The sequence below is a fragment of the Bombus huntii genome, chromosome 7 (assembly GCF_024542735.1).
Source record: "Bombus huntii isolate Logan2020A chromosome 7, iyBomHunt1.1, whole genome shotgun sequence".
NCBI classification, from domain to species: domain Eukaryota; kingdom Metazoa; phylum Arthropoda; class Insecta; order Hymenoptera; family Apidae; genus Bombus; species Bombus huntii.
In genome coordinates, this window is record NC_066244.1 from 2,471,013 (window position 1) to 2,494,655 (window position 23,643).

Sequence of the window (23,643 nt, forward strand, 5' to 3'; positions counted from 1 at the left end):
TCGCGACGAAATAAAAACTCGGGACCTCCGACTTCGTCACATCCACCCCCCCCCCCGCCCTCTCCCTTCCACTATACCGCCAGGTTAATTATCTGCCCGGCAGCGTAAACAAGAAGAAAATTCAAATCCCACTGCTGGCTCCGACTATTTCTAGGCGAGTAGGACTCGTTGTTTCGAGCGCGAGTTAGTAATTAGGTTTTCTTGGAAGATGCCCGTCGTGAGTGGCGGCAGAAGGAGCCAGTTTTATTTCGCGAGGCCACGCGATATTCTGCGAGACCCACCGTTGCATTTAAAAACCATATTACCAGAGAACGGAAAAGGAAACAAGAGAAAGCCGCGGTGTATTGGCCTCGCGATTACAATTTGTACGGTGAAGAAGCAATTTTACGCTCCGAATATACCGCAGCGCTATGCGGCCGTCACGAGTCTCGGATAATTTGCAATTAACGAAGAAAATTTCGGGCAAGGAAACGCGTTTCGGAACGCCTTTTCAAACCGCAACTTCCGATCTGGGAAAAGAAGGGTGTGCTCGTTAGTATGCAAATTAGCTCTGGTATGAACGGTCCGCTTACACGAAATGTAAATTTGGTCGAAGCCCGAACGAGTCTTTTGGCTGATATAAGGTGAAAATCTTGTTATGGGAGTTTAAGGTGGAATTAATTTTCATTCGATGAAAGAACGATGAGTCCGCGATAAGACGATACCGTAAAGGCTTTGTCGGAAAGTTGTCGAAAGTAGTCTAACGCCTGGGAGAGTGGCTCGCGTATAGTTCGTCACTGTGCGATTTAAATTTTCTTCGTAATCCGACGAATTCGCGAGGAAATGTTCGTCGCTCGCAGCGCTATCGACACGGTGTAGCAAATCTCGACGAGTTCGTAATTTTGCCGTTTAACGACCAACGACGAAAGCGTGTAACTCGCGATAGCCGCCGCCGTTCGAGTAAAAATCGATCAGCATAGGTGAAAGATAAATTTTTGCCGCGTGTCCTCTACGGAGCTTCTGGGAAGTTTGCAGTGGTCGATGCGGCGGTTTGAGAAACGCTGCTCCCGCGTTATCGATTGAACGTTAGCCGGTTAACCCGTAGTTGGTTTAAAAATAGGACAGCGTAGACCACCTCCGCGTGGCCAGCTTTACATTACATAAACCACCCCCGCGTGGCCAGCTTTACATTACATAAACCAACCCACGGCCGGTTCTTGCGTTGAGCGGGGGTTGCGCTTGACGCCCGACACTGCTATCCCGAGTCATTCCTCATCTCTTTCCTATCTTCCACGCGTGTAGGATTGCAGGACGATGTGGTCCTCTTCTCCATTCGTGCAACTACCTTTCTACCCGGATATCCGTGCAACTCGATATCATCGTGCCGTATGCCGCGTCCCCTTATTTCCGGCCAACAGCGTTCGATCGTTATCGTTTTTATGCGACCGATCCTCGAACGACTTCCGTGTTCTTAGGATCATTTTCTTCCTGCCGGAGAAGCCCCCTCATGTATACGAGAACGAAACGAAACGGCGTCGTATAGGGTGCTCACCTGACCCGAAATCGTTGTCCCAAGCAGTGCAGTGGTGTGTTACCGTACGAGGTTAGGAGGTCTGTATGCATAATGCAGAGCGCACGGAGGCCAGGTTGAACTACTTAACTGTGTCAGGGTTACCCCCCTCTTGGACGCTTGATTCCACGTGCAAATTCCAGGCTGCGCCATCCTTCTACCTGTCGTATATTTCTGTCTTCCTCATTCGTCACAGGTTCGGGGCTCAGCGCCTCGTTATTTTCGCTAATTGGTGGCTTCGTCTTCCTTTTTCTGGCATTGTTGTTATTAATGCCACCGTCGACATGAACCGCCTAACGAGATAATTAGCGAAACCTAGTCCAGAAGTGACTTTGACGTAACTTGTTCGATGTATATGGCGATCGGGGGTAAACTTTTCTCCTTCATCATGGAACAGCAAGATACCGACACGCCTGAAAAGTCGATTTTCAACAGCTATGGCGGAACGAATATGCGACAAACAAAGCAACATACTCGAAGAAATCAGTACCTACTCGTGGTATATTCCTCTTAATTTATTTTCTAGAAACGCAGCCGACCCAAGAGCCACTTGCTCGTAAACGAAGCTCGCTCGCGGTACGGCTTTCGACGTCGAATTAAACAATCCAGGACGGCGTACGCGGCATCCAACGAAACCTTATTATCGCTCTAAAAAGGCAGCGGGAACGGAATCGCGCGAGGTCGCATTTCTGGATACACAGCCGGAATGCGAGAGCGCTCTCGACGGGTGCTCGCGTTCATAGCAGTATTCTCGCTTAACATAAATGCCAGAAAGGAATCCGTCGGCTGAACGCAAATACTCGCCAAACGCGTTCACACTGTTCATTCTGTCAAGATAATTTTCTCGCTTCCGAGGCGGACACGGAAATGCCGTGGGTCGTGTTTCGACTCAAATATGTAATGAATAGTTTATCCTTCTAAACTGCGACTTCTTGTCATGGGAAGAAGTTAGCCAAATCGGGCAGATTCTCCTTTCTCTCTTTAAATAAATAAATAAATATATATATATATGTAATAATATATAAAATACATATCAAGATTTGTCAAAGACGACTACGTTTGTAGAGGCCGTAGAATTAATCAATACGCTGACGAAAGCGTCGCTATTTATTTTCGCGTCGTATCAGTAATTTCTTCGACTTCGACGCAAGCTAACCGCGCGAGATCATTCTCGAACGGAGAACATAGTACCGATAGAATGCATCGGAGTTTGAATTTGGTTCGCGATTAGGAAAGCCGTGTCGAACACAAGCAGTAATGAAATCGAGGAGGAAACTCGACTACAGGGGCGTCGTCGTTTGATTACACCGATTCGACTTGTACCGCATTCGAGATACTTCTCTCGTCGTATTAGTTCAGCCGGAGTGTTGGAGTGAATTGTCCTCTGTGAACACGATATCTCCGCAATAAGTTTTCCGTGGAGGAGCATCGACCAAGTTTGCGGGCGAACCTAGCAAGTTTGGAAATTTGAAATTCCTGCGTTTCATTGGATCGTAGAGCACTTCTCGCGAACTAAAACGAGTCCCAGGAACGATACCAGGATTCATAAACGATACCGGACAGAAAATGGAACTTTTCATGACCACCAGCGTCGATGTTTTCTCCTGAACCAACGAGACAAAGGTAGCCTCGCGAACTTTTCGAATTATAGCCACGAGCTTTTCATTAAACGGAACTTGGCGCAGACGTTTTAAAACACAAAGATTCCCGATAGGAGAAAGTTATTCTTTGACAAAACTTTCGAGCCGGTCGTCGACTTAGCCACGAAAATGTGTTCAAATGAGTAAAAGAAAAGTGTTCCAAGGTTACCTGCCAATTACTTTGTCTATTTCTTCAGCGAGGAAAAAGCATTTGTGTTTCTAGTGCACATTCTATGAAAGACGAATCATCGAGGTCATAGCATAGAAGCGTAGACAGCTTTGGAAATGGCGAGGAGTCATTGGGGTTGTGTCATTGACGGTCAAGATCGCTGAAAGATCATCGAGAGTAATCAAGATCAAAATTATATCAATATCACGAAGCACTGGGTGCATCCTGTTAAAGAAGAGTTTCGCGATGCAACGACGAAAGCGTTTAGTTATCCTTTCTTCTCATTTTCTCGCGCAAAAACTATAACGATCACGACCGAGGTTTTCTCAAAGAACTCACGCTTTCACACGCCGTGTTATCGCATTTCCATTTCGAGCGTAAGACATTCCAACGTTTAAGAAGAAAGTTCCGAACGCCAGAGCGTCGAAACAAAGCGTTGAAGCAAATTGCGAGCCGGTCGAAAGTTGGGAACACCGTGAATTGCGGACGTGCCAGACCGTTCTTTCGCGGTGACGAAGTTGCTTTTGCAAATTGGCCGCCCGATATTAACGAACCGGTCCATCCCCGCGTGAACAATTTACGTTTAAATTTGCGCCAAGTTCGTTGGCAGGTCCTCGAACAAACGTTGAACGGAAGGATTCCGTTCTGGAACTCTCACACGCCTCGTTAACATTTCACTAGTTCGGTTGGCGAGGGATTTAGCTCAATCTCCGGAGAAACCGACAAGCTTCATAAATATCAGAATTCGCGAAACAGACACAGTCATGATGAGAGGAAATAGTTGTGGTACGTCTGACAATGAGTTATCAAAATCACCGGAATACGCACCGCGTGCAAATGCAGATGTTTGGCTCGCTTTCTATCTCTGGTGGAAAGAATAATAATGGGTGCAAAAACTCGAAGATTTTTCCTTAAAAGACAAGCAGTGATTATCGTGATTCATATTTTAAGAAGAAATCAGTTAGAAATTAGATCGTTCCTCGGTGACTTTCCGAAAAGAGGATGATTTCTGGAATTTCTAAAGTAGTTTGTAGGTAAATGGTTCGTGGATTGTTGGGGCAAGAGGAACGTGTTACCAAACTTTAGACCGCTTACTTCGAAAATATACGATGCACTTGTAACGAAATAGCGAACAGCACCGAGATTAATCTCGCAGATATTCGCGACCGCTGATAGGCGTCTAGAACGATACGAGATGAGAGAAGCCAAACTGGGAAAATAAAAGAAAGACACCTGACCTACATGAGCGGAGCGCGTAGCTGTAATCGCGGAGTGTTCGTGCAAAACGCCACGACTTATTCCGCTCCGTCTCGTAACTACTGACGAAATCGTACCTTCCATCTAGGGAACGTGCTTTTCCTCGCGAATGCTTCTTTCCCGGCCTTTTTCTTATGCCTCGTAAATAAAGAAAAAAAAAAAAAACAAACAAACAAGCACCGTTAGAAAACGTCGAAAAAGTAGGTAGTTTGGCCCACTCCTCTGTATGCCATTTAGATCCGTAATTTATTTCGGTTACGCGCACTTCTCTTGGCATCTTTTCTGCCCTCTTTCAGTTTTTCGGTTAAATCCAAATCTAGATCTATCTCTACGTTTATTCATCGGTCTATCCGATTCACAAAGAAAATGAAATCGTTGCTTGCGACTAGGTGCACGAACAGCATGCACATGAGCAGATATACGAGGAACTCGATGGCGTTAAATTTGTTTCGCGTTCGGGACACGGGGCGAAGCGAATCGGAACAAGAGAGTTTTTAGCCTGGAAAAAGAACCAATTGTTTTTCTCGTTCGAAATTTTGGGACACGGCAACGCATTCGTTCATCGTTTGTTCAAGACTAAACGTATAGAACGGCGAAGCAAACGCGACAACTTACCACGAAATCGCAATATCGAACGAGTTCCGTGGCTCGAAGGAGAATAATATTGAAATCACTGTGGTTTGAGCTTCCAAGCACGACGACTACGACGCGACGTCGTTCGCCGTCGCAAGTAGGCCAGCTCGAAATAGAAACCATTAACTGGGGCAGTCAATGGCCAACATACGATCGTCACTCCACATTTGTCACGTTTTTTATTCTTCGTCTTCGTCTTCCCCTTTTTCTTCTTCGTTTCCTCTCTTCCACCTTATTTTCTCTGTTCCCTTTTTTTCCGAGAATCGCGCAGTGCTAAACGCGCGGCAGTAGAATAGCCTAGTTCCGTGCCAGACACGAGTAGTCCACCGTTTCAGCGACCGATTTCTGTCTCTCGACTCCTTCCTCGTCGCTCGATTCCGATAAGTATCGATATCGGCTCGATCGAGCAACCAATAGACGAGCAGTAACAGCACGCGGCAGTCTTTCGAAACGAGAACGATCGAACGAGGAAGCGTTTACCGAGTGCCGCTGATTCAGTGGTCCGCCGCGTCGGCCTTTGATCGTGCTTCGAAAATGCAAATACGTTCTACAACGTGTAATTTAATTATTAGCAACGAAACGGTGCGTAAGTCGTTGCACAGGTAGCAGTTAACACGTTAGTACGCACAATGCCGCTGCTCGTTTTAATACACGCGCTTCACCACGATTATCTGGCATCATCTGGCTTCGCAGACCGCAATTTTAATGAATGGCCACGTAACTGACCGGTTGAAATATCAGCCGATTATATTTTTCGCGTTTCTACGAGAAACACGGAATTGATCGAGACCGATCGTTCTTTACCGGTTCTTCACCGATATATAGATCCGTTTAGTCGCATGCCTCCCTTTTTGTGTGTCAGACTGTACTTTACTATAGATCGAGACAAACCGCCGATCCTCGATAGCGAAGTCATTCGGTGACCGATCGAAAACGACAGTTGGCTCGCGATCTATCGTTTTAAAAACATGCGATCCTCGAGGAATAATCTAGGATCGACGGGTATCTCGACTTTGCATGGCACGTATCCCACGGATCCCATAAAAGTTTCGTGTCACCAGTCATTTTCCAGCAGCGCCTTCTCTCTACCCACGCACAGTCTATGCCTTGTGGATTACTTTTTCATTGGCGCACAACGAATTCCTTTGTTTGCCATAGAGGCTTGCATGGAAAATGACAGTTGTCGTGCCGTCCTCGGCCGGGCGAACGTAACGAGCATGAAAATTTAAGAGGATCTTCCGGTGCGTTGAATTAGAGGGAAGGAAGAGGCCATGCTCGTTACGTTCAGTCGTTCGCGCGGAGAGAGCTCGCCGACTCGGCGACTCGGCGACCAATCGCGGCCGTAGATCGTTTCCGCTCTTCACACACGCTGCATCCTCTGTCTTTCGTCATTTGTCATTTCATTAGCCGGCAGCTGGTGCGAGCAGATTCGAATTTTTCGCCTTTTTTTAATAATAACGCGTCGCTTATGCGTCTCGCGGGTTCCATTTTCTACTATGCTTTCTACTGATTTATTCGCCAATCATGTTTGTGGAACTGTCGATGAACCGAAGAACGTCGATACCCAACACGAAATGGCAGGGACGACGAGCTTCGCGAAATCGAAAACGAAGCGTCCAGCATATACCGAAGCGAGTCTCGCACCAGTATGTACGTGTTCATGGCGATCCTTCGTTTATGTTGCGTGTTGGTGTTGGTGCAAGGGGCAGGAGATACCAATATACATATGGTACGAGTCGTATCCGACCCACAGTGGCGAAGGTTACGAAGGTCGAGTCTCGAGAGTTTCGCCGAATTCACCGTATGGCGTGGCGAGCCTCAACTTGACTGACATCCGCGAGAGCGATCAAGGATGGTACGAGTGCAAGGTCGTCTTCCTCAATAGGTCGCCTAACAGTCACAAGAACGGTACCTGGTTCCACCTGGATGTCCACGGTGAGTACTTTTCATTTGAGAACGATCATGTTACGCTATCGCTTTTCTTCGTTAACCGATCGTCTCGTCGAAAGCCGGTACATTACACCTACTATTCGATAACGTGCTTGGATATCGGCGAACTCAGCATCGCTGTTCGATGTATCGATTCCGAAGATTCCACGCGAACGATCAACCTAATCGCGCGATTCCCCATCTGTCAGCTGACGTCGGAGTATCTGGGCGGTCTACTGTATCTCAAAAGCTGGCGTTCACGTTTTACGCTTGACCGTAGTTGATCGGCCAGGAAATTCTACTTAAGAAAAGTTACTGGGTCAAAAAACGCGATTACGCGACGTTACAATATCGATTAAAAAGGACTTAACTGCGATAATAGAAGTTCGTGTCTCGAACGAGCTGTCGCGAATGCAATTTAAGTCGAAAATTACATTCGCGTCGGATCCGAGTTGGCCAAGTTTTGCATCGATTTTACCTCGAAGCAGTCTCATTAATATTATCTCGTGCTTAACAAGATTTTATGACCGCGATGAGTACCGTGTTTTTGTCAGAGAAAGTGTCTAACGAAGGAAAAGTTGAACGAGTCCAGGGACGAATCTTATTCCTGGCCCGGTTTCCAACGATCCGCGAACTTTTATATCTTCGAATGACGAACGCTGTCGATTCTGATCTCCCCCTGTCGCGAATAAAACGAAGATGCGCATGCGGGAGAGAGAGAGAAAGAGAGAGAGAGAGTCGCTGATAAGAGAAACAAAACAGGGGGAATAAGAAGGATGGAGAAAAAAGGGAGAGAGAGCATCGTCGTTTCTTGGGAATTCAATTCAATTCTTTCGTCGAGCGACGCGATAAAGTTTTACGCGTTACGTCAGTGTGTCGACGACGACGTCGCGATGGAGTCATCGAACCAGGCGATGGGAACGAAAAAAGAGGAAAAATGCTAGCCAAGAGAAAGAAAAATCTATTGCCGCGTTTTGTTTGCCCATAAACTATGACGAACGGCCGCGAGGAAGGAAAGTATTTAGATGTTTTAAGAAACGATACGTACTACTCTCTTTCTTTTCTCTATCTGTATCGTCACACCTCCACGTCTATGTTCTCGTCGCTGCTGCGCCGTTTCCTCCAACGAGCTTCTCTTCGCTGTTTCGCCTCTCGGTTTCTGCATATACGTCGAGCCCACGGCCACACTCGACCGCGTCATCGTCGTCGTCAACAACAGCAACGACAACTGCGAGGAAGATGTCGACAACGTCAGCGATTGCGACAACTAAGGATTTGCCAGCGGCATCAAAAAGAGGAGAACCACTCGGCCAGCGAAAGCGCTCAGAATCTCTCTTTGTACTTTTGAAATTGTCTCTGGCCGGTCGTTTACTCGCGTCACACTCGTAAACTGTTTCTCCTTTCTTCCTCCCAGCGTTCTCGCTTTCGGCCTTGTTCATATCTTCCATTTCCGTTTTTCTGCTTATGGTATTTGTCGCGATATATCTTTCCGAATACGATCAACGTGCGTACGATTCTATGGCCAGGTATCGCTCATTTAACGATGCCGAGAACAAACAATAGAACGGAGACGATCGTACCGAAGACGATAGGATCGCAATTTACGACAAAGTACGATCAAACTTATTAAAACGATCAAGAAGAATGAGAAAAAGAGAGAGAGAGAGAGAGGGGGGAGGAGAGAGTTGTTTGACGCTTCGACTATATTCCAATAAATGTTCCTGTCATCTATCTTGACGAATTCTCTCGGTAACCGATTGCTTGCTCTCTTTCCTCTTTCGTCCTTGCCCAGCCCCGACCGTTTCCGTTCTATCAAATACACGAGGAAGAGCGCGCTTTACGCGGCGAAAATGGACGTTCCTTTGTGCTACGGCGGTCGTCGAAGTTGTTGAAGGGCCGTCATGATTCCCCCTGGATGGAAACTCATCGAAGATAAAAACGTTGGAAGTGCGGCGCGGAAGCGTTTTCTAAACGTCCGCGCGATTCGAGGGTTTGATTGTTCCCTTAATGCCGTTTCCTTCGAGTAATGCACCATCGCGTGGTAGTTGTCGCGATTTCTTCCCAACAATTCTAACACGTTCGACGACCCCATCGGTGTTACTCTATTTTAGCGTTTCCATCTTTCGACTCGACGATCGATAAAAACGAATCGCAATCAGCCGGCCCGCTAGTCTGACCATATTCTGGTCCGATCTACTTTCGATACCGCGAACAGTCACGTTCGACCTTTTCCGCTCGCGATCTGCTTACAGTTCCAAGAGTATCACGGGAGGATAAAAACGATTGGTTCGTTTTCGTAGCGCCACCAAAATTTAGCATCACGCCAGAGGAGATGATCTACGTGAACGTGGGCGACGCGATAATATTGAACTGCCAAGCGGAGGGTACGCCGACACCGGAGATTCTCTGGTACAAGGACGCGAACCCAGTCGAGCCGTCGACCACCATCGGAATATTCAACGACGGCACTGAGCTCAGAATCTCGACGATCAAGAACGAGGACATCGGGGATTACACGTGCATCGCGCGAAATGGGGAGGGTCAAATCAGTCACACAGCCCGCGTTATAATCGCTGGTGAGTAAAACAACAGATCTAGTACGAGTGTGTGTAACGGAACACGTGTATATTCCTACGTCAGCGGTTACTTCCTCGTCAGACACTCCGATATCATCAGACACAGCAGCAAAGGTCGACGCCTTCCGTTCGGCGTCGTTTCTACAAGGTGTGACGCGCCATTGCCATAAAAATTCTCGTAAATCGACGCTAAGTTTTAGAAACGTGTTAATCTAAACGCGCTACTTCCCAGCAATAACCGCGTGCACCATTTTCCTTTGCGAGTAAGCTCTGATCTTCGCAACGTCGCAAAGTTTGGTCATTCGTCAAACTTCCCAAAAACGGAATCCTTCGTTATTCATTAGCGATCCTATCAAGATTTCCTCTTCTTGCCATCCGCAGGCAACGAATTGTCTTGCGGTTTTACGGTAAATTCAGCGAACTTTATAACCCCGGTATGAGGGGCGGGGAAGAATTTAGCACGTGCCAATAATTAATATACGTCGGATCGGTACGATAATTATCGGAGCGGCTTGTTATTAGAAGTTATCGGGGTATTTTCGGTAGACGGTAATCGATCGAGCACCGATAATGAAATTCCGATAACCGCGTCGTCAGAAAATGCCTCGATGCAACCAGTTCGGTTTTTGTCGCTGGATTCGCGCGGAGGAGGCGCGCGATCGATGTCTGTTGATCGATGGAAAGATCCATCCGTACCGTTCGGACTCGTAAGACCAAGTTCCGGCGGATATCGGTCGCGTTTTTTTTTTCGCGATTTTGTGGAAGTTCTTAAAGTCTCGTTCGGGGGAATCGTCCCCGATGGGATCGGTTGGCCGTTCTGGGTAACAACGTAACTTTTACGTCGTTTTTAATTCCCGAATCTCTTCGGAATGCTCGTAAAATTGACCGAACGAGCCGTTTCAACTTTCTACGCTCCCTTCGGCACGGATATTTTAATTAACTGGAATTCTAGCTATCGCCTAAGTATTATTGCAACGAGGAGAAAAGAAACGCACTGCTCTTATCTCTCGCCGAGTTTGAAAGGCGTTTTCGATGGAACCCACAGGAAGGATAATAACGATTGGTCGGTGCGGACATTCCACAACCAACAGCATTGGAAATATCTGACAGACCGGTGCATCCATTACGTTTCCAGGCAGATCGTAAACCGATGCGTCGATGCGATATCGATCGCTGAGTGCGCGCGATAAAATTCGCGTTAGGAGGTCGGTTCCGGACGGTGCGGTTGTGGTAGTCAAAGCCAATTAGGATGTTCTTCGCAGCGGCCCGAGTTAAAAGGCGATTTGTCTCGAGCACTCCGCGTACCGTCTCTTTTTCTCCCCTCAGCCCCTGGCCTCGTTTGCCACCGGTGCCGCAGATTTGTAAGCTTCGTTACGAGGCCGCGGGAACATTCGTCTTCATCATCGCGCCGACGTCTTTCCCCTCCGTGGTTTTCCTCCAGTTAACGACCGGCCGATTTAATACATGGACCGACGATTTTCATGATCGACGCGCCACGTCGGTACTACCCTTCTCCGCTCTATTTTAGAGGAAGGTAATCGGTTTGCCATACCGAATTCGCGTCATCATTTCGACGAATGCCAACTTTTATGCATTCGACGAAATTTTTCGATAGTCTCTCTTAATTCGACACGGATATGTAAAAAACCCGTGTCAGTCGCGAACGCAGACTCGGAGGACTCGGCAAAAGCCCACCAAAAGTTTCACATTAATAAATCTCGCTGGAATCTGAGCGCGCGGTCACGAACGAGCGGCCGTGAGCCGTGAGTGCAAAGTAGACGACTCTCATCTTCCTGGTATAAAACACCGCCAATAGACTGCGCCATTAATGCGGAGGATCCTCGAGCTGCCGAGCTCAACCCAACTTGCTCCGCCCTGTGCCGCGGTAGCGTGAAACTTTTGAATCTGCTCTTTGAATATTTACCGAGCTTCCTACTCCGAAATTCATCTCTATCGCGGAGACGTTTCTTCTCGGTCGTGGATCGTGTCCCTCGGACGAGCGACTCTTTTCCCCCTTGGAATCGCCGAAAACACGAACGCTGTCGCGACATCTGCCTTTTGTAATCTCGGCTCGTAATAAAAGCGAAGATTGGGAGGCTTTGTTCGTCTTAAACCGACGTATCGATTGCTTTCAAGTTTCCGAGCGAGCGTCGGTGATGCGCTCTATTCTCAGATTCATTGCTCTCGCGGGCGAAAAGTTTTAAATCCGACTTGTGAATATTTATCGAGCGGCTGCTTCTAAATTCATCGCGTTGTCATCCGCGAGGCGCACGCGTCTGAACTCCATCGTTGAATTTCATCGTCCCGTTTGTAAGGATCCTCCGTCGCTTTGTCCGCAAAGTTAACTTGGTGTGTTTTCAACATAGCGGAATCCGCGGCATGCTCCGCTACCGTTTTATGCTCGCGCTTGCGGTTTCCTACGTGCCCCGCGTTGATTCGACCGTTTCATTGTTTCGGGGCACAACGGTCGACGAATCCCGCGATTGGCGGATTCCGATCGAATAACGATTAATTTTCGTCAATGAACTTGGCGCGTTTCGCCGGTGCAGAAGGTGGAAACGGAAACAGCGGAAATCTATTCGGGAACTCGTAGCGCGCGACTCCTTCCTTTGAGAAAGTGGTTGTTCCTACGAACGAATGGCAGCCAGAATGGCAGCCAGCTTAATTCCCGCCCAGTGAAGATAGATCGGATTCCAGAAAGTACCAGTGAATACCAAGAAAAGTTGGAAGGACTTTTGTCACGCAGGATCGATTTCTTCCCATTATGCGTGGAAATATTCAGCCGCGCGACCGAGAATGCGTTCCTCTGTCTCGAAAGTCTCGCAAGTTTTAAAATTCTACGTGCATGCTCGTAGGAGACGATCTTTTGGATATCAACGAAAATATAATGCGTCCCGTTCAGCCTTTTTGCCAAGACTCAAAGCGAAAAGTCGTCCAAAGAGAAGGCAGTCAGTTTTGAAGCGGCGCGGCGTATTGGCTCAAACGCGGGCCCCTTTTCTTTCTGTTTTTCTTTTTCTCCGCGTAACTTCCGTTCGGAACTCGTCGCCGATTCGAGCTCGTCCGCTCTAAATACGCAAGAGAATTCCGCGGAACGAAAACTTTGTTGATCGTTTCACCGGTCGGAACGAGTCTCTCGTTCGAATCGATCCGCAGTTTCGGGGCGTAGTTCTTCCTGTGGCGCGAAACGACGTTTCTAAAATAACAATCCCGTCCATTATAGAGCCGTCTATTCATCGGGCTCGCTAAATGGAGAATATCTATCGCTCTTTCCATTTGTTTACTTATCGACGTCGTCTAGTGAACTGGTTTTCGCGCGGTCTCAATTGACACGAGCAACCGAACGATGAAATCTCGTTTCGTGATACGCTTCCGCGCCAGGCCAAGTTAAAAGCTCCTGCGACGGGCTCGTCGTTTCGGTCAGGATATTGGTTGGCCGCCGCATTTCCGGCATCAGTCAGACAGACTGACGTTGACAAGCTGCTAGCGTGCCAGAAATCGGTATCGTCTCTGACGAGCGCTATCAATCCGCTGGCTTTTTTTCGATCGCGTAGACTAAGCCTCGTTTCACATCGATTTGCGTCGATTGCGAATTCATTCTAACGTTATTCTTTGCGATTTGCAGGCGGAGCGGTGATCACCGTGCCACCAACGAACCAGACCAAGCTGGAGGGCGAAAAAGTTCAGTTTTCCTGCGAGGCGAAAGCTCTGCCCGGCAACGTTACTGTACGTTGGTTCCGCGAGGGAGCTCCGGTAACGGAACTCTCGGCGTTGGACACCAGAGTATCGATCAAACCGGACGGCAGTCTCGTGATCAATCCCGTTAGCGCCGACGACTCTGGTCAGTATCTGTGCGAGGTGACAAACGGCATCGGCGACCCGCAAAGCGCCAGCGCTTACCTCAACGTAGAATGTGAGTTATCGGCGATGTTTCGCGAACGAAAATTGTTATCGAAAGACTTTTACAGCTAAATACACGGCGTTTCAGATCCAGCGAAGGTCACGTTCACTCCCACGGTGCAATACTTGCCGTTTCGACTGGCTGGTGTAGTCCAATGTTACATAAAAGCCAATCCTACCCTTCAGTACGTCACGTGGACAAAGGACAAACGATTGCTCGAGCCTTATCAAACGAAGGATATCGTCGTAATGAACAATGGCTCCCTGCTCTTTACACGAGTCAATGAGAATCATCAAGGTCGATACACCTGTACGCCTTACAATGCGCAGGGCACACAGGGAAGTTCTGGGCCGATGGAGGTCCTCGTGCGAAATCCACCCGTCTTCACTCTCGAACCAGAACCCATCTATCAGAAGAAGGTCGGCGAAACGGTGGAGATGCACTGCGACGCTCAGGAAGCCGAGGGCACGCAGAAGCCCACGATACAGTGGCACAGGGTATGCATCGCATACGAAAAGAGTACTCGACGTATTGTAGAATAAAGTCGCGCAGGTTCCATTCGCTCGAGCGGAAACATAATCGGCGAATATTAACCGGATACTGGGAATCCTTGTATATCCTAGATTTTTCGGCAGCATTTTGGTTTGTCATTGATGTAGTACCCCGCTCGCGCGGTGGAATAAAAGTCTGATCGGTCAACGAGTTGTCGAGATATCGATACCACGTTTCAATTTCGCGGCATCTCCAACTCGTTGGTCGTTTAACGCTCGGCTCGAGTTGCATCGAGATTTTCATTGCGCAGAGGGATGGCGCGTCTATTCAACGCAACCGGGCCAAAATCGTCGGTGGCAATTTAACAATCGAGAGCCTTCGACGCGCGGACTTTGGCTTCTACCAATGCGTCGCGTCGAACGAGGTGGCAACCATATCAGCCTCCACGCAGTTGATCGTTGAAGGCACGCAACCCCACGCACCGTACAACGTATCCGGGACTGCGACCGAGTTCGCGGTCTCGTTGACTTGGCTGCCGGGATACTCTGGAGGACCTGATTACAAACAGGATTATACTATCTGGTGAGTTTGATACTCCGGCTGTTTACTCGAATTCTCGTGTCGACCGGAAACTGTTGATAGCGTTTCAAGTAGCTTCTAAGTACAAACGGTTTTGGAATAGTATTTCCGAGTATGTTCACCTGGAACGTAATGTGACCATGGTACGTGGCGCCGGTAATATCGGTTAGAATGGCATTCCGAGAGCAAACTCGTAAACGAGTACGTTGTTTCGATTGTGGAACTAAGTATGTACGTTTGGGACTGAGTTTATAGGAAGCTTTGGTTTCCGTTTAACGCAGGTACAGAGAATCTGGTACGTCGGAATGGAAAACAATTCCAGTAACTCCGTCTGGAAGCACGACGGTAACGATCAACAGCCTAACGCCAGGTACGCTGTACGAATTCCAAGTGATTGGGAAGAACGCTCTGGGCGATGGGATGCTGAGCAAACTCATTACCATCAGGACACTTGGTAACGATCTTTGAACTTTTGGTATAATCGGATCGGTGATACAAGGTGCCGTATGATCTCTCGCGATAATCGTTCGTTACAATCCGGAACTCTCTGTTTCGCGACAGTCGACTTTCGAACGAATATCGCTATCGCTGCAATTAACGGTCTTTGTCCATGTTAACATAACTAACAAATCGCATCCTATGCAATTCTTCTTTTCCTTCTTTTTTCAATCGCTTCACTCTCGAAGACGTGGCACTGACGCACTCAGCGACTCCATCATCGAGCGCCGGTCATGCTCCACCCACGGACGAAAGCGGTAAGATCGTCGTTTCAATCGTAGCTGTTCGTACAACTAGTAATCGGTGTTGGAAAAGTCGTTTCCGTGAGTAGAGGCTGCGGCAAGCACCGAAACAACTCGACGCTATCGCGAAAGCTGTAGCCCCGAAATCAAAGGGACGATTTTGTATTTGAACGCGATCGACCATAAAACCGTCCGATTCTGGGCTTTCTCCTGCTCCTTCTCGCTCACTCGCTCGCTCGCTCGTTCTCTCTGAAAACGGACGAGCTTCGAAACGAGCTAACAAAGAATCTCGGTTGAACGATTTCGTAAAGATGCCTTGCGCGGAAGAAAGCTTCCCTCTCTTCTCCGTGACCGATGTTTATGAAGCTTCGTTGCTGGAAATAACGATTCTGCGCGAGAATTTCAAAGTTAACGTTAAAACTCACCTCACCTAAAAGAAGAGGCAAAGAGGAAGGGAACGAAGACTTCCGTCGCGACTTATCGTATCGGAAAACCCATCGAGCCGTTCATTCTGTTTCCTCTTTTATTTCCTTCCCTCGAATCTGTCGGGTCATTGCCTCCCATTTGTACATACTGTACCTTGATTTTTCCTACACGAGCTTGTGCAGATTTTTATCCGGTTGTCGTTGCAAAGACAAGGGCGACGCCGCCGATCTTCAACTTGCTTCGTTTCGTGCATTCGCTTCTACCATACACACACATATACGCATTCACATTCATTAACTTCTATATCTAGTAAATTTTTGTTTCATACATCCGTATGCAATTCGTAATCCCGTGAGATCGTAAAACGTGACCCGATTCGTCCATTTTTCCTGCATTACCATATTAATAACGTGTCGGAATCAGAAATTTCCGCTAATAACCGGGAACGAGCCACGAACAACCATCCGAATTTTCTCTCGTACAGTGGTGCCACGAGAACCCCAGGTACGTCCAACGTACCTTTCCCTTTCCCTTTCCCTTTCCCTTTCCCTTTCTCTGTCCCTGTCCCTTTCCCTTTCCCTTTCTCTTTTCCTTTCTCTTTCCCTTTCCCTTCACCCGCATCTTTCTTTCCCCGCGCTTCAATTTTTGCCCCTTTCCATTCCCCATTCGTCGCTGTCTACGCATCAACGGTCTCGAAACTCGTTAGCCCGCCTCGAGTAACACGATTACAGCCAGCTTAACGAGAATTCCGGTGGATCGGATTCGCGAGGATCTCCTCCGCACCGATCCTGTTCTCTGCGACCTATTATTAAGGCACGACCAGTCACCCCGGACCACCGGATCCACTTGTCTTTCGACTCCCACCTGATTTCTCACGATTGCCGTTTTCTTTGCTCTCGTTTCAGACATCTTAGATCATAATACTCTCATATTACCGACCGATTCTACCGGCAACCCAGTGTTCCCGCCAATCATGCGCCCGAAAGGTATTAATTTCTTTTCTTTAATTTATTTACTCTACCGCGTGTATTCGTACAGTTTTCTTCGTGTTGTAATTGGTTTATAAACACTTTTAGTCGCGCTCAATATGAAATTTATTTTAGCCTTTTCCCAGTTGTGTTTTCTATCGACTATCTCTCCTCGTTTATCCTTGCCCCGTATCCAAACGTCTAAATACCGTAACGTGATCAGAAGGGGACAATAAACACGAGAAGAAGGGAAAGCGGTGCCTTTGCATCGAAATCAATTGTCATTCACGATGCTGTACAGGCTTGGCGTAAATTTTGCCGACACCGCGCGAGCAACGTAAAATGTCAATAAAAGCCGAAAGCGTCGAGAAACGCGTAATCTCGTTAACAGGGGACACGCGGTCGACCACCAAGTTGGTTCTCGTTTCGATTGTTCTGCCTGTTTGTTAGCTTTTTGTTGGGTCGTTTTCGTCGTCCGGCCTGATTTCGTCTCGCGGCCGGAATTACGTTTATTTTCGGAGCGAAACACGGACCTGTTTCGGCCCACTGAATTTTTTCGTCTTTCAGTCGACGGAGACTCGATTCTCGTCGTTGTTTCGCGTGCTTCGCTCGCTATCCGACAAACGAACTTTTTCCCCCAAATTATTCGACGAGATAATGTGCTCGAATTCAATAGAAACGGACGTACTAAAGTAAAGGGAAAGGAGGGGTGAAGGGTTGGCGGCTGGTATCGAGAAGCGGAGAGTTTGGTTTCGAGTGGAACTCGGTCGCATCGAGCGCGCACGGTGCGACGATCGAAACGAGTACGGTCGAACAAAAACGCAAGGGTCGCCTTTGCGGGGAGAAATTTTCATTCGACCGGCGCGAATTAATTGCAGCCACTCGTGGCCGTTACATTGGTAAAAAGCTTTTCGCGAATACAATAACCGCGTTCCAGTTATTCACGGTATTCCCGGACGCCACAGCGCGGCGCCTCCATCGAGAACCCATTTATATTTTTGTGCCTGCACGGTTAAAGGGGGTGAAGCAAGGTGTGGGAGGTGCGGGCACGTGTCCTTGTGTGCGTCTGTTTTCCGTTTGCACATTTCCTAATGCACACGTTGCCGGCTGTGTGGTCGACAATTTATTCGGCGCAGCGTGCACGACCGCGGAAATGAAGTTAACAAATAGGTACATTGTAAATACCGCAGAAACGATCGCAGAAATATCGGCCGCTTCAGTCACGTATATTTTTCCATCGTGAAAATTTATCGCATTGTGCCGTGATACTGTTTAACGGATGCAAATAATTACGAATATTGCCAGGGAATTTCATCGGCAACGCAGAACTACGTACGCGCGCGTGTTTTTTTTTATTAGTCTCTCCTTTTATCAAGTTTACTTGTTTTTTTGCTTGTCTTTTTTTAAATTCCTCTGGACTAAACACCGTGACGACGACAAATAAATCTTGACAAACGGTAACGTTAATGCATTACGATGCCGCGGGATAGACGATGTTGATGAAACGTCTCGAAGGAATCGGAGACGCGTGAGCTCATCTGCTTTCGTCACTACTTACATATGTATATAATGTTACGACCTAATTACTTCCGGCATTCATTCGTTAGCCTTATTAGCGGCTGTAATCCCAATTCCGTCGCTGTTTCCCCTGTAACCATAGAGTTACGCGCTGGAATGCGAATAAACGCCCGATGGAAATCCTTGAGAAGGGAATTACGCATACAGTATGGTCGTCGAGTATAACACCGGACATATCCCACTTTATTCTTTATGTAAAATGTTTCTTTGTCGTCCCTACTAATTCCATATAAATCGTCAGGACCAAAGCCAGGTCCTCCCAAAAATCTCACGGTGACGGAGGTCAGTAACGGTTTCCTGATATCCTGGGAAGCCCCTGTGGAACGTAATCATCTCATTCAATACTACACCATCAAGTATAAGACGGACGGACCCTGGAAAACGCTCAACAAGGGACAGATACGACCCGAAGAAACCAGCTATTTGGGTACGTTCTTCTTTCACTTTGTCTCAAATAAACAACAACGATGGTTAAACGAAGTTTTTTTTTTATGTTTTCTTGTATCACGACGATTCTGACTGCGAGTACAGTGAAGAATCTGGTCGGTGGTAGAACCTATTATTTCCAAGTGTTCGCCAACTCGGCGACCAATTACGGCGCCAGCGAGCAGGTAAAATTCCCGGTGCCGGCTCGAGTGAAGCACAAGGCGATCACCGCGGGCGTCGTTGGCGGTATACTTTTCTTCATCGTTGCGATCATCCTCAGCATATGCGCGGTGAAGATTTGCAATAAACGGAAAAGACGAAAACAGGAGAAAGGTAGGGCTGGGTCGCGAAGAGCGAGTTAATCGGTCATTTGACTTATTCCTTCGAGTCTTACCTGCACCTGGGCTCGAGGTCGTCTCGTCTCCTTTCTAGCAATTTATTCTTTGACATTCGCTTGGGATTCGTGGTTTTCCCTTTAACTCGAAAAGGAGACGAGAACGGCCTGGTAACGCAGGGCTGGGCAAGCACCTGTGAACCCTGAACACTTACTCATTTAACATAATCTTGTAACATTGTAGAACTGCTTTCAGCGTATAGTATGGTGGCCTGCCGGGTTACCGACGCCAGGAACGGCGCAGGGCAAGGGCCCCAGGGAACAGTGCCTTTGAAAAAGTGAGTGTCTGTCTCCGAAAGTTCTGTCTTCCCCACAGGTTCCGACTTTATCTAAATTTTCGATCCCCCGATGGGGGATCCCCCGAAGATTAATTACGAATCGAGGACGTAGACTGAAGAGATCGTATCTGCACTCGAGTGTACGGTTCGTTTCAGCGTCGTTCCGTGATCAACAGAACGCTTGGATAATTGTGAAAACGAAAGGTACGCCCTGCCCGAACAAAGGGAGGACCGTGAAGCCGGTGCAGCTACGACCTTGAAGAGATATATACATCCATCACTTAGGTTTAGCCAGAGCTAGCAATTAAGTCCACTCCACCCCTTCTTACGAGCATTAGGCGACCGAAGCACCGCAAGCATTTAAGAAACCTCTCACGAGTAATTAATAGCAAACAAAATATTCGAGCTATATATACCTGATATTATGCATATACATTTTTATTATCACGGATAAACATATATGTGTATATATATGTATATATATTTACATGTATATATATACATATATACACACAAACATATATATATATATATAAAAAAATATATATATATTTACATGATAGACGTGTCGTTCGTGTGACAATCTTGTTTGCGTTTAAAATTCAAACGATAGAGTTTCGATGACCATCTTTTATGATACACGAGTGACGTGTGAAAGGCAAGTAAGCATTATTGCACGAACGAGACTCTCTTTAATAACATATCTCTGAGTAACTTGTAAGTCGGGAGAGAGACGTAGGAGAGAATCTACTCGTTCTCTCCTTTCGCCGTCTCGATCCACTTTTACGAAAACAGCAGTCACATCCACTTGTCGTTGCAAAATAAAGAAATAATGGGACAAACAAACGTAAAATACACGAGAATATAATACAAAGGAAAGTAAAGTCGAGGATAGAATAAATGAAAACCCTCTTTTGATCTTGCGCAATACATAATAGAACGCGAGCCGCGTACTTTTGTTAGATGCATCGCATGGCGATGAAAAACCGGCAGACTAAACCGCAGCAGCAGAGGTATTTTGGACGAGGTTGGAGAAACGATCAACGCACCTACATATGTATATTGGCGTCCGCCTTTGCGTGTGCATTGCGGTCTTTGGGCACGAGCGAACAATCGAGCGATACTTCTGCATTCGACCTGGTCCCTGGATCCGAATTGTTTCGATCTCGGTTTTCCACCGAAATAACTCGATTTCGTCAAGTTACATATTCGACTCGTGTTGGGTAATACGGACATGGTCCAAATTCTTCCCTCCTTATTTTATAATTTCATCCTCGAATAGGGGGTAGAAGTTAGGGCACGGCACGCGACCGAAACGCGAGACACGAGAATAAAGATCCTATCCGAATTTTCCCTTTTCTGACCGCGATCGATACGCACCTCGGTCGATCCAACTTTTCGCCACCCGAAAGACTGGCCAATTTCTTTTCTTCTCCCTCGATGTGGTATCTCGGAACACGTGCCGATAAAAGAAAAAGATAAGGAAAAAGAGGAGTCGATCCGGGATCGGATCGGACGCTGTTCGCTCGAGCCTCGCGCTCGCCTTCCGTCGCGTCAGCGCGCAGCTTCTGTTGCCACGTAACAAGCACAAAAGCAAAACAGAGAGCGGGTCGTTCAATGAACGACACCAGAGAGAATAGTTCTCGAGAGAGAAAATGATCGCACGGAAACGTACGATCGCGAAAGAGCACGTTCGCCGACGTCATCGCATTTCCCGACGAACCGTACGTACGTATGAAAATCGGCCTCGATAACCAATGATAAGGTGTTCAGCTTTGAAATCACGCCAAGCGGACTGCACGTGTAGTAACGGGTACTCAGCCGACTATTATGATTTCCATCGTGGCATCCAAAAGTCCACAATACGACTGCAGTGATGCCTATTCTGGATCGTATGTCGCCTTTGTTTCCCGCGACGAGCCATTTCGTTTGTTGTTCGACGTCCGTTTTCTTTTTTTTTTTTTCTTCCTTCCCCACGATTCACCACCAGACCCAACTCCAACTCCCAACCCCTCCCCCTCTATTTTTCGTTCGTTCACCTCCGTTGACTCTTAGAAATTTTTGCGGATAAATCATTCACCTGCGTTTCCTTCATTTTCATTCACGTGGATCTTTCCCCCACCTTTTCCTCGTTCATGGCTTATTTTACGACTCTTTTTTCTGAATCGCTGGCACGACCAATCGTTCCATTCGAATTACTTGTGGGCTTATCGCGAGAGCATCTTTTCCAACGATCGTAAAAACGTAGCGTGCTCGCGATTACGCAAAGTATTCATCTAATTAATGCTTTTTCGATGTTTACGCGAGTAATCTTAAATTCATGTACGCGATCAGTCGCGGCATTAACATTGATTCGAATAGTCGATGTAATCTGACGTGATAAAATATCACGAAAGTATCCGCGATTACTCTCCTCGCGGCAATGCTAATTCATTGGCATTATCTACGCGCTTCTACTGTACGTCACGGTAATCGAATCGACCGATGGAGACTTCATCGTAACGAAAAATGGAATCGACGAATACTTCTCGGACAGCTTTTAGTCTGTTCGCTGGTCGGTCTCGTGATAAGCCCTTTTCTCGATTTACACGGGCGCGACTGAGTCTCCCTCGTGCAAACACGAACGTATCTACCGCGCGTCTCCCGGGGGTTTTTACGAAGCGAGCAAATAATGCACGATTATACCTACACGTATATCCAGAACGGGCTGGACGGTTCAGCCACTGCCAAGATTATCGTTTCCAGCTCCGTATTCGTAGCCGTAGATGTGTATACCTTTCGAATATCGTTGGTTGTGTTAACGTGTACACTCGGAGATCAAAGTAGTTGCGGGCGGTAAATTATCGAAATCGATGGAGAAAGCACGCATACGAGGTACGAATACGGAGCTGATAGAACCTCGACGATCGACGTTCGAGGATCACGATCAGAGCAAGGATCAGAAGAGAGCCAACACGCGAGCTAGAGAAATTTTGCCGGAGATCGAGAGGGTTACGGAGAGAAAGAGCTCGGAGTAGTCTTTGATAAAATCTGTCGATAGTCGTAGCTGCGTCGCGTCATGTGCTGCGACGGATGTGAGAGAAAAAACTAGAACGAGTGTAACTTCGGCACAAAGACATCTCCAGCGGGTTTGGAATTAATCGCTTTCTTTCCCTCTTTCTCTCGTTTCTCGTACGAACGGCAATCGCGATAGTACGAAAGATGTATGACGAGGAAACGCGGCTAGAAAGGCAAACGATGAAAGAGAAAAGAGAGCAAATGAAAGAAAGAAAGAAAGAAAGGAAAAGAATATGAAGAAGAGCTATAAATGAAAACGTGGGCGTCTCTTGTCCTCCTCTCTCTCTGTGTTTTCCATAGGTCGACAAATCTAAACGCGTGCGGCGAGTCAGTCTCGACGCTGACCCGTTGCAGCCCGTTGAATCCGCAACTACCACCACCACCACCACAACCTCTTCATCAACCACCACTTCCTACGCAAGTAACCACCCCCGCCACTGCCACCTCGGAGCCGGTCCACGAGCAGGCCCCCCCGAACCGTGATCGTGACCATCACGCACTCCACCTCGATAATCGAGATTACGAGAGCGTGTTTATCATAGAGAGGCGGAACAGTAAGCCTAACCTCCGCTAGCCACACTGAAAATAAACCAAGTACTACCACTGCTACTACTAATACTGCTACTACTACTACTACTACTATTACTACTACTACTACTAGTACTGCTACTACTACTACTACTACTATTACTATTACTACTATCACTACTACAGCTACTACTACCATTACTACTACTACTACTACTACTACTGCTACTGCTACTGTTACTACTACTTCTACTAGTACTACCACTACAACTGCTACCGCTACTGTTACTATTGTACTACTACTACTACTTCTACTAGTACTATTACTACTGCTGCTGCTGCTACTACTACTATTACTACTACTACTGCTACTGTTACTACTACTTCTACCACTACTGCTACTACTACTACTACTACTACTGCTACTACTACTGCTACTACTACTACTGCTACTACTATAGTACGGCTACTACCATCGCTCAACTACTACTACTACGTACCCGAGACAACGGTTGCTCCCGAGACC

The 23,643-nt window shown here is 47.3% G+C and overlaps 1 protein-coding gene across 28 annotated transcripts in view; it reads left to right on the forward strand.

The window, feature by feature from the left end:
- LOC126867574 (protein turtle-like) overlaps positions 1 to 23,643 on the forward strand; it is a 159,630-nt gene that overhangs the window by 126,463 nt on the left and 9,524 nt on the right. For 9 of the 28 annotated variants that reach the window (XR_007690354.1, XR_007690353.1, XM_050622215.1 and 6 more), the window contains 10 exons: positions 6,952 to 7,183; positions 9,430 to 9,753; positions 13,376 to 13,663; positions 13,739 to 14,148; positions 14,454 to 14,725; positions 15,004 to 15,176; positions 16,794 to 16,874; positions 18,676 to 18,861; positions 18,966 to 19,193; positions 19,439 to 19,532. Coding sequence is in view for 24 of the 28 variants with exons in the window: in XM_050622215.1 (XP_050478172.1) it covers positions 6,952 to 7,183; positions 9,430 to 9,753; positions 13,376 to 13,663; positions 13,739 to 14,148; positions 14,454 to 14,725; positions 15,004 to 15,176; positions 16,794 to 16,874; positions 18,676 to 18,861; positions 18,966 to 19,193; positions 19,439 to 19,532 (2,288 nt within the window). In the remaining 4 variants the exon portion in view is untranslated. Of the gene's footprint in view, positions 1 to 6,951; positions 7,184 to 9,429; positions 9,754 to 13,375; positions 13,664 to 13,738; positions 14,149 to 14,453; positions 14,726 to 15,003; positions 15,177 to 15,408; positions 15,478 to 16,793; positions 16,875 to 18,675; positions 18,862 to 18,965; positions 19,194 to 19,438; positions 19,533 to 22,889; positions 23,184 to 23,643 lie in introns of all 28 variants that reach the window. The other 19 variants (XR_007690352.1, XR_007690351.1, XM_050622211.1 and 16 more) reach the window with 11 other exon arrangements.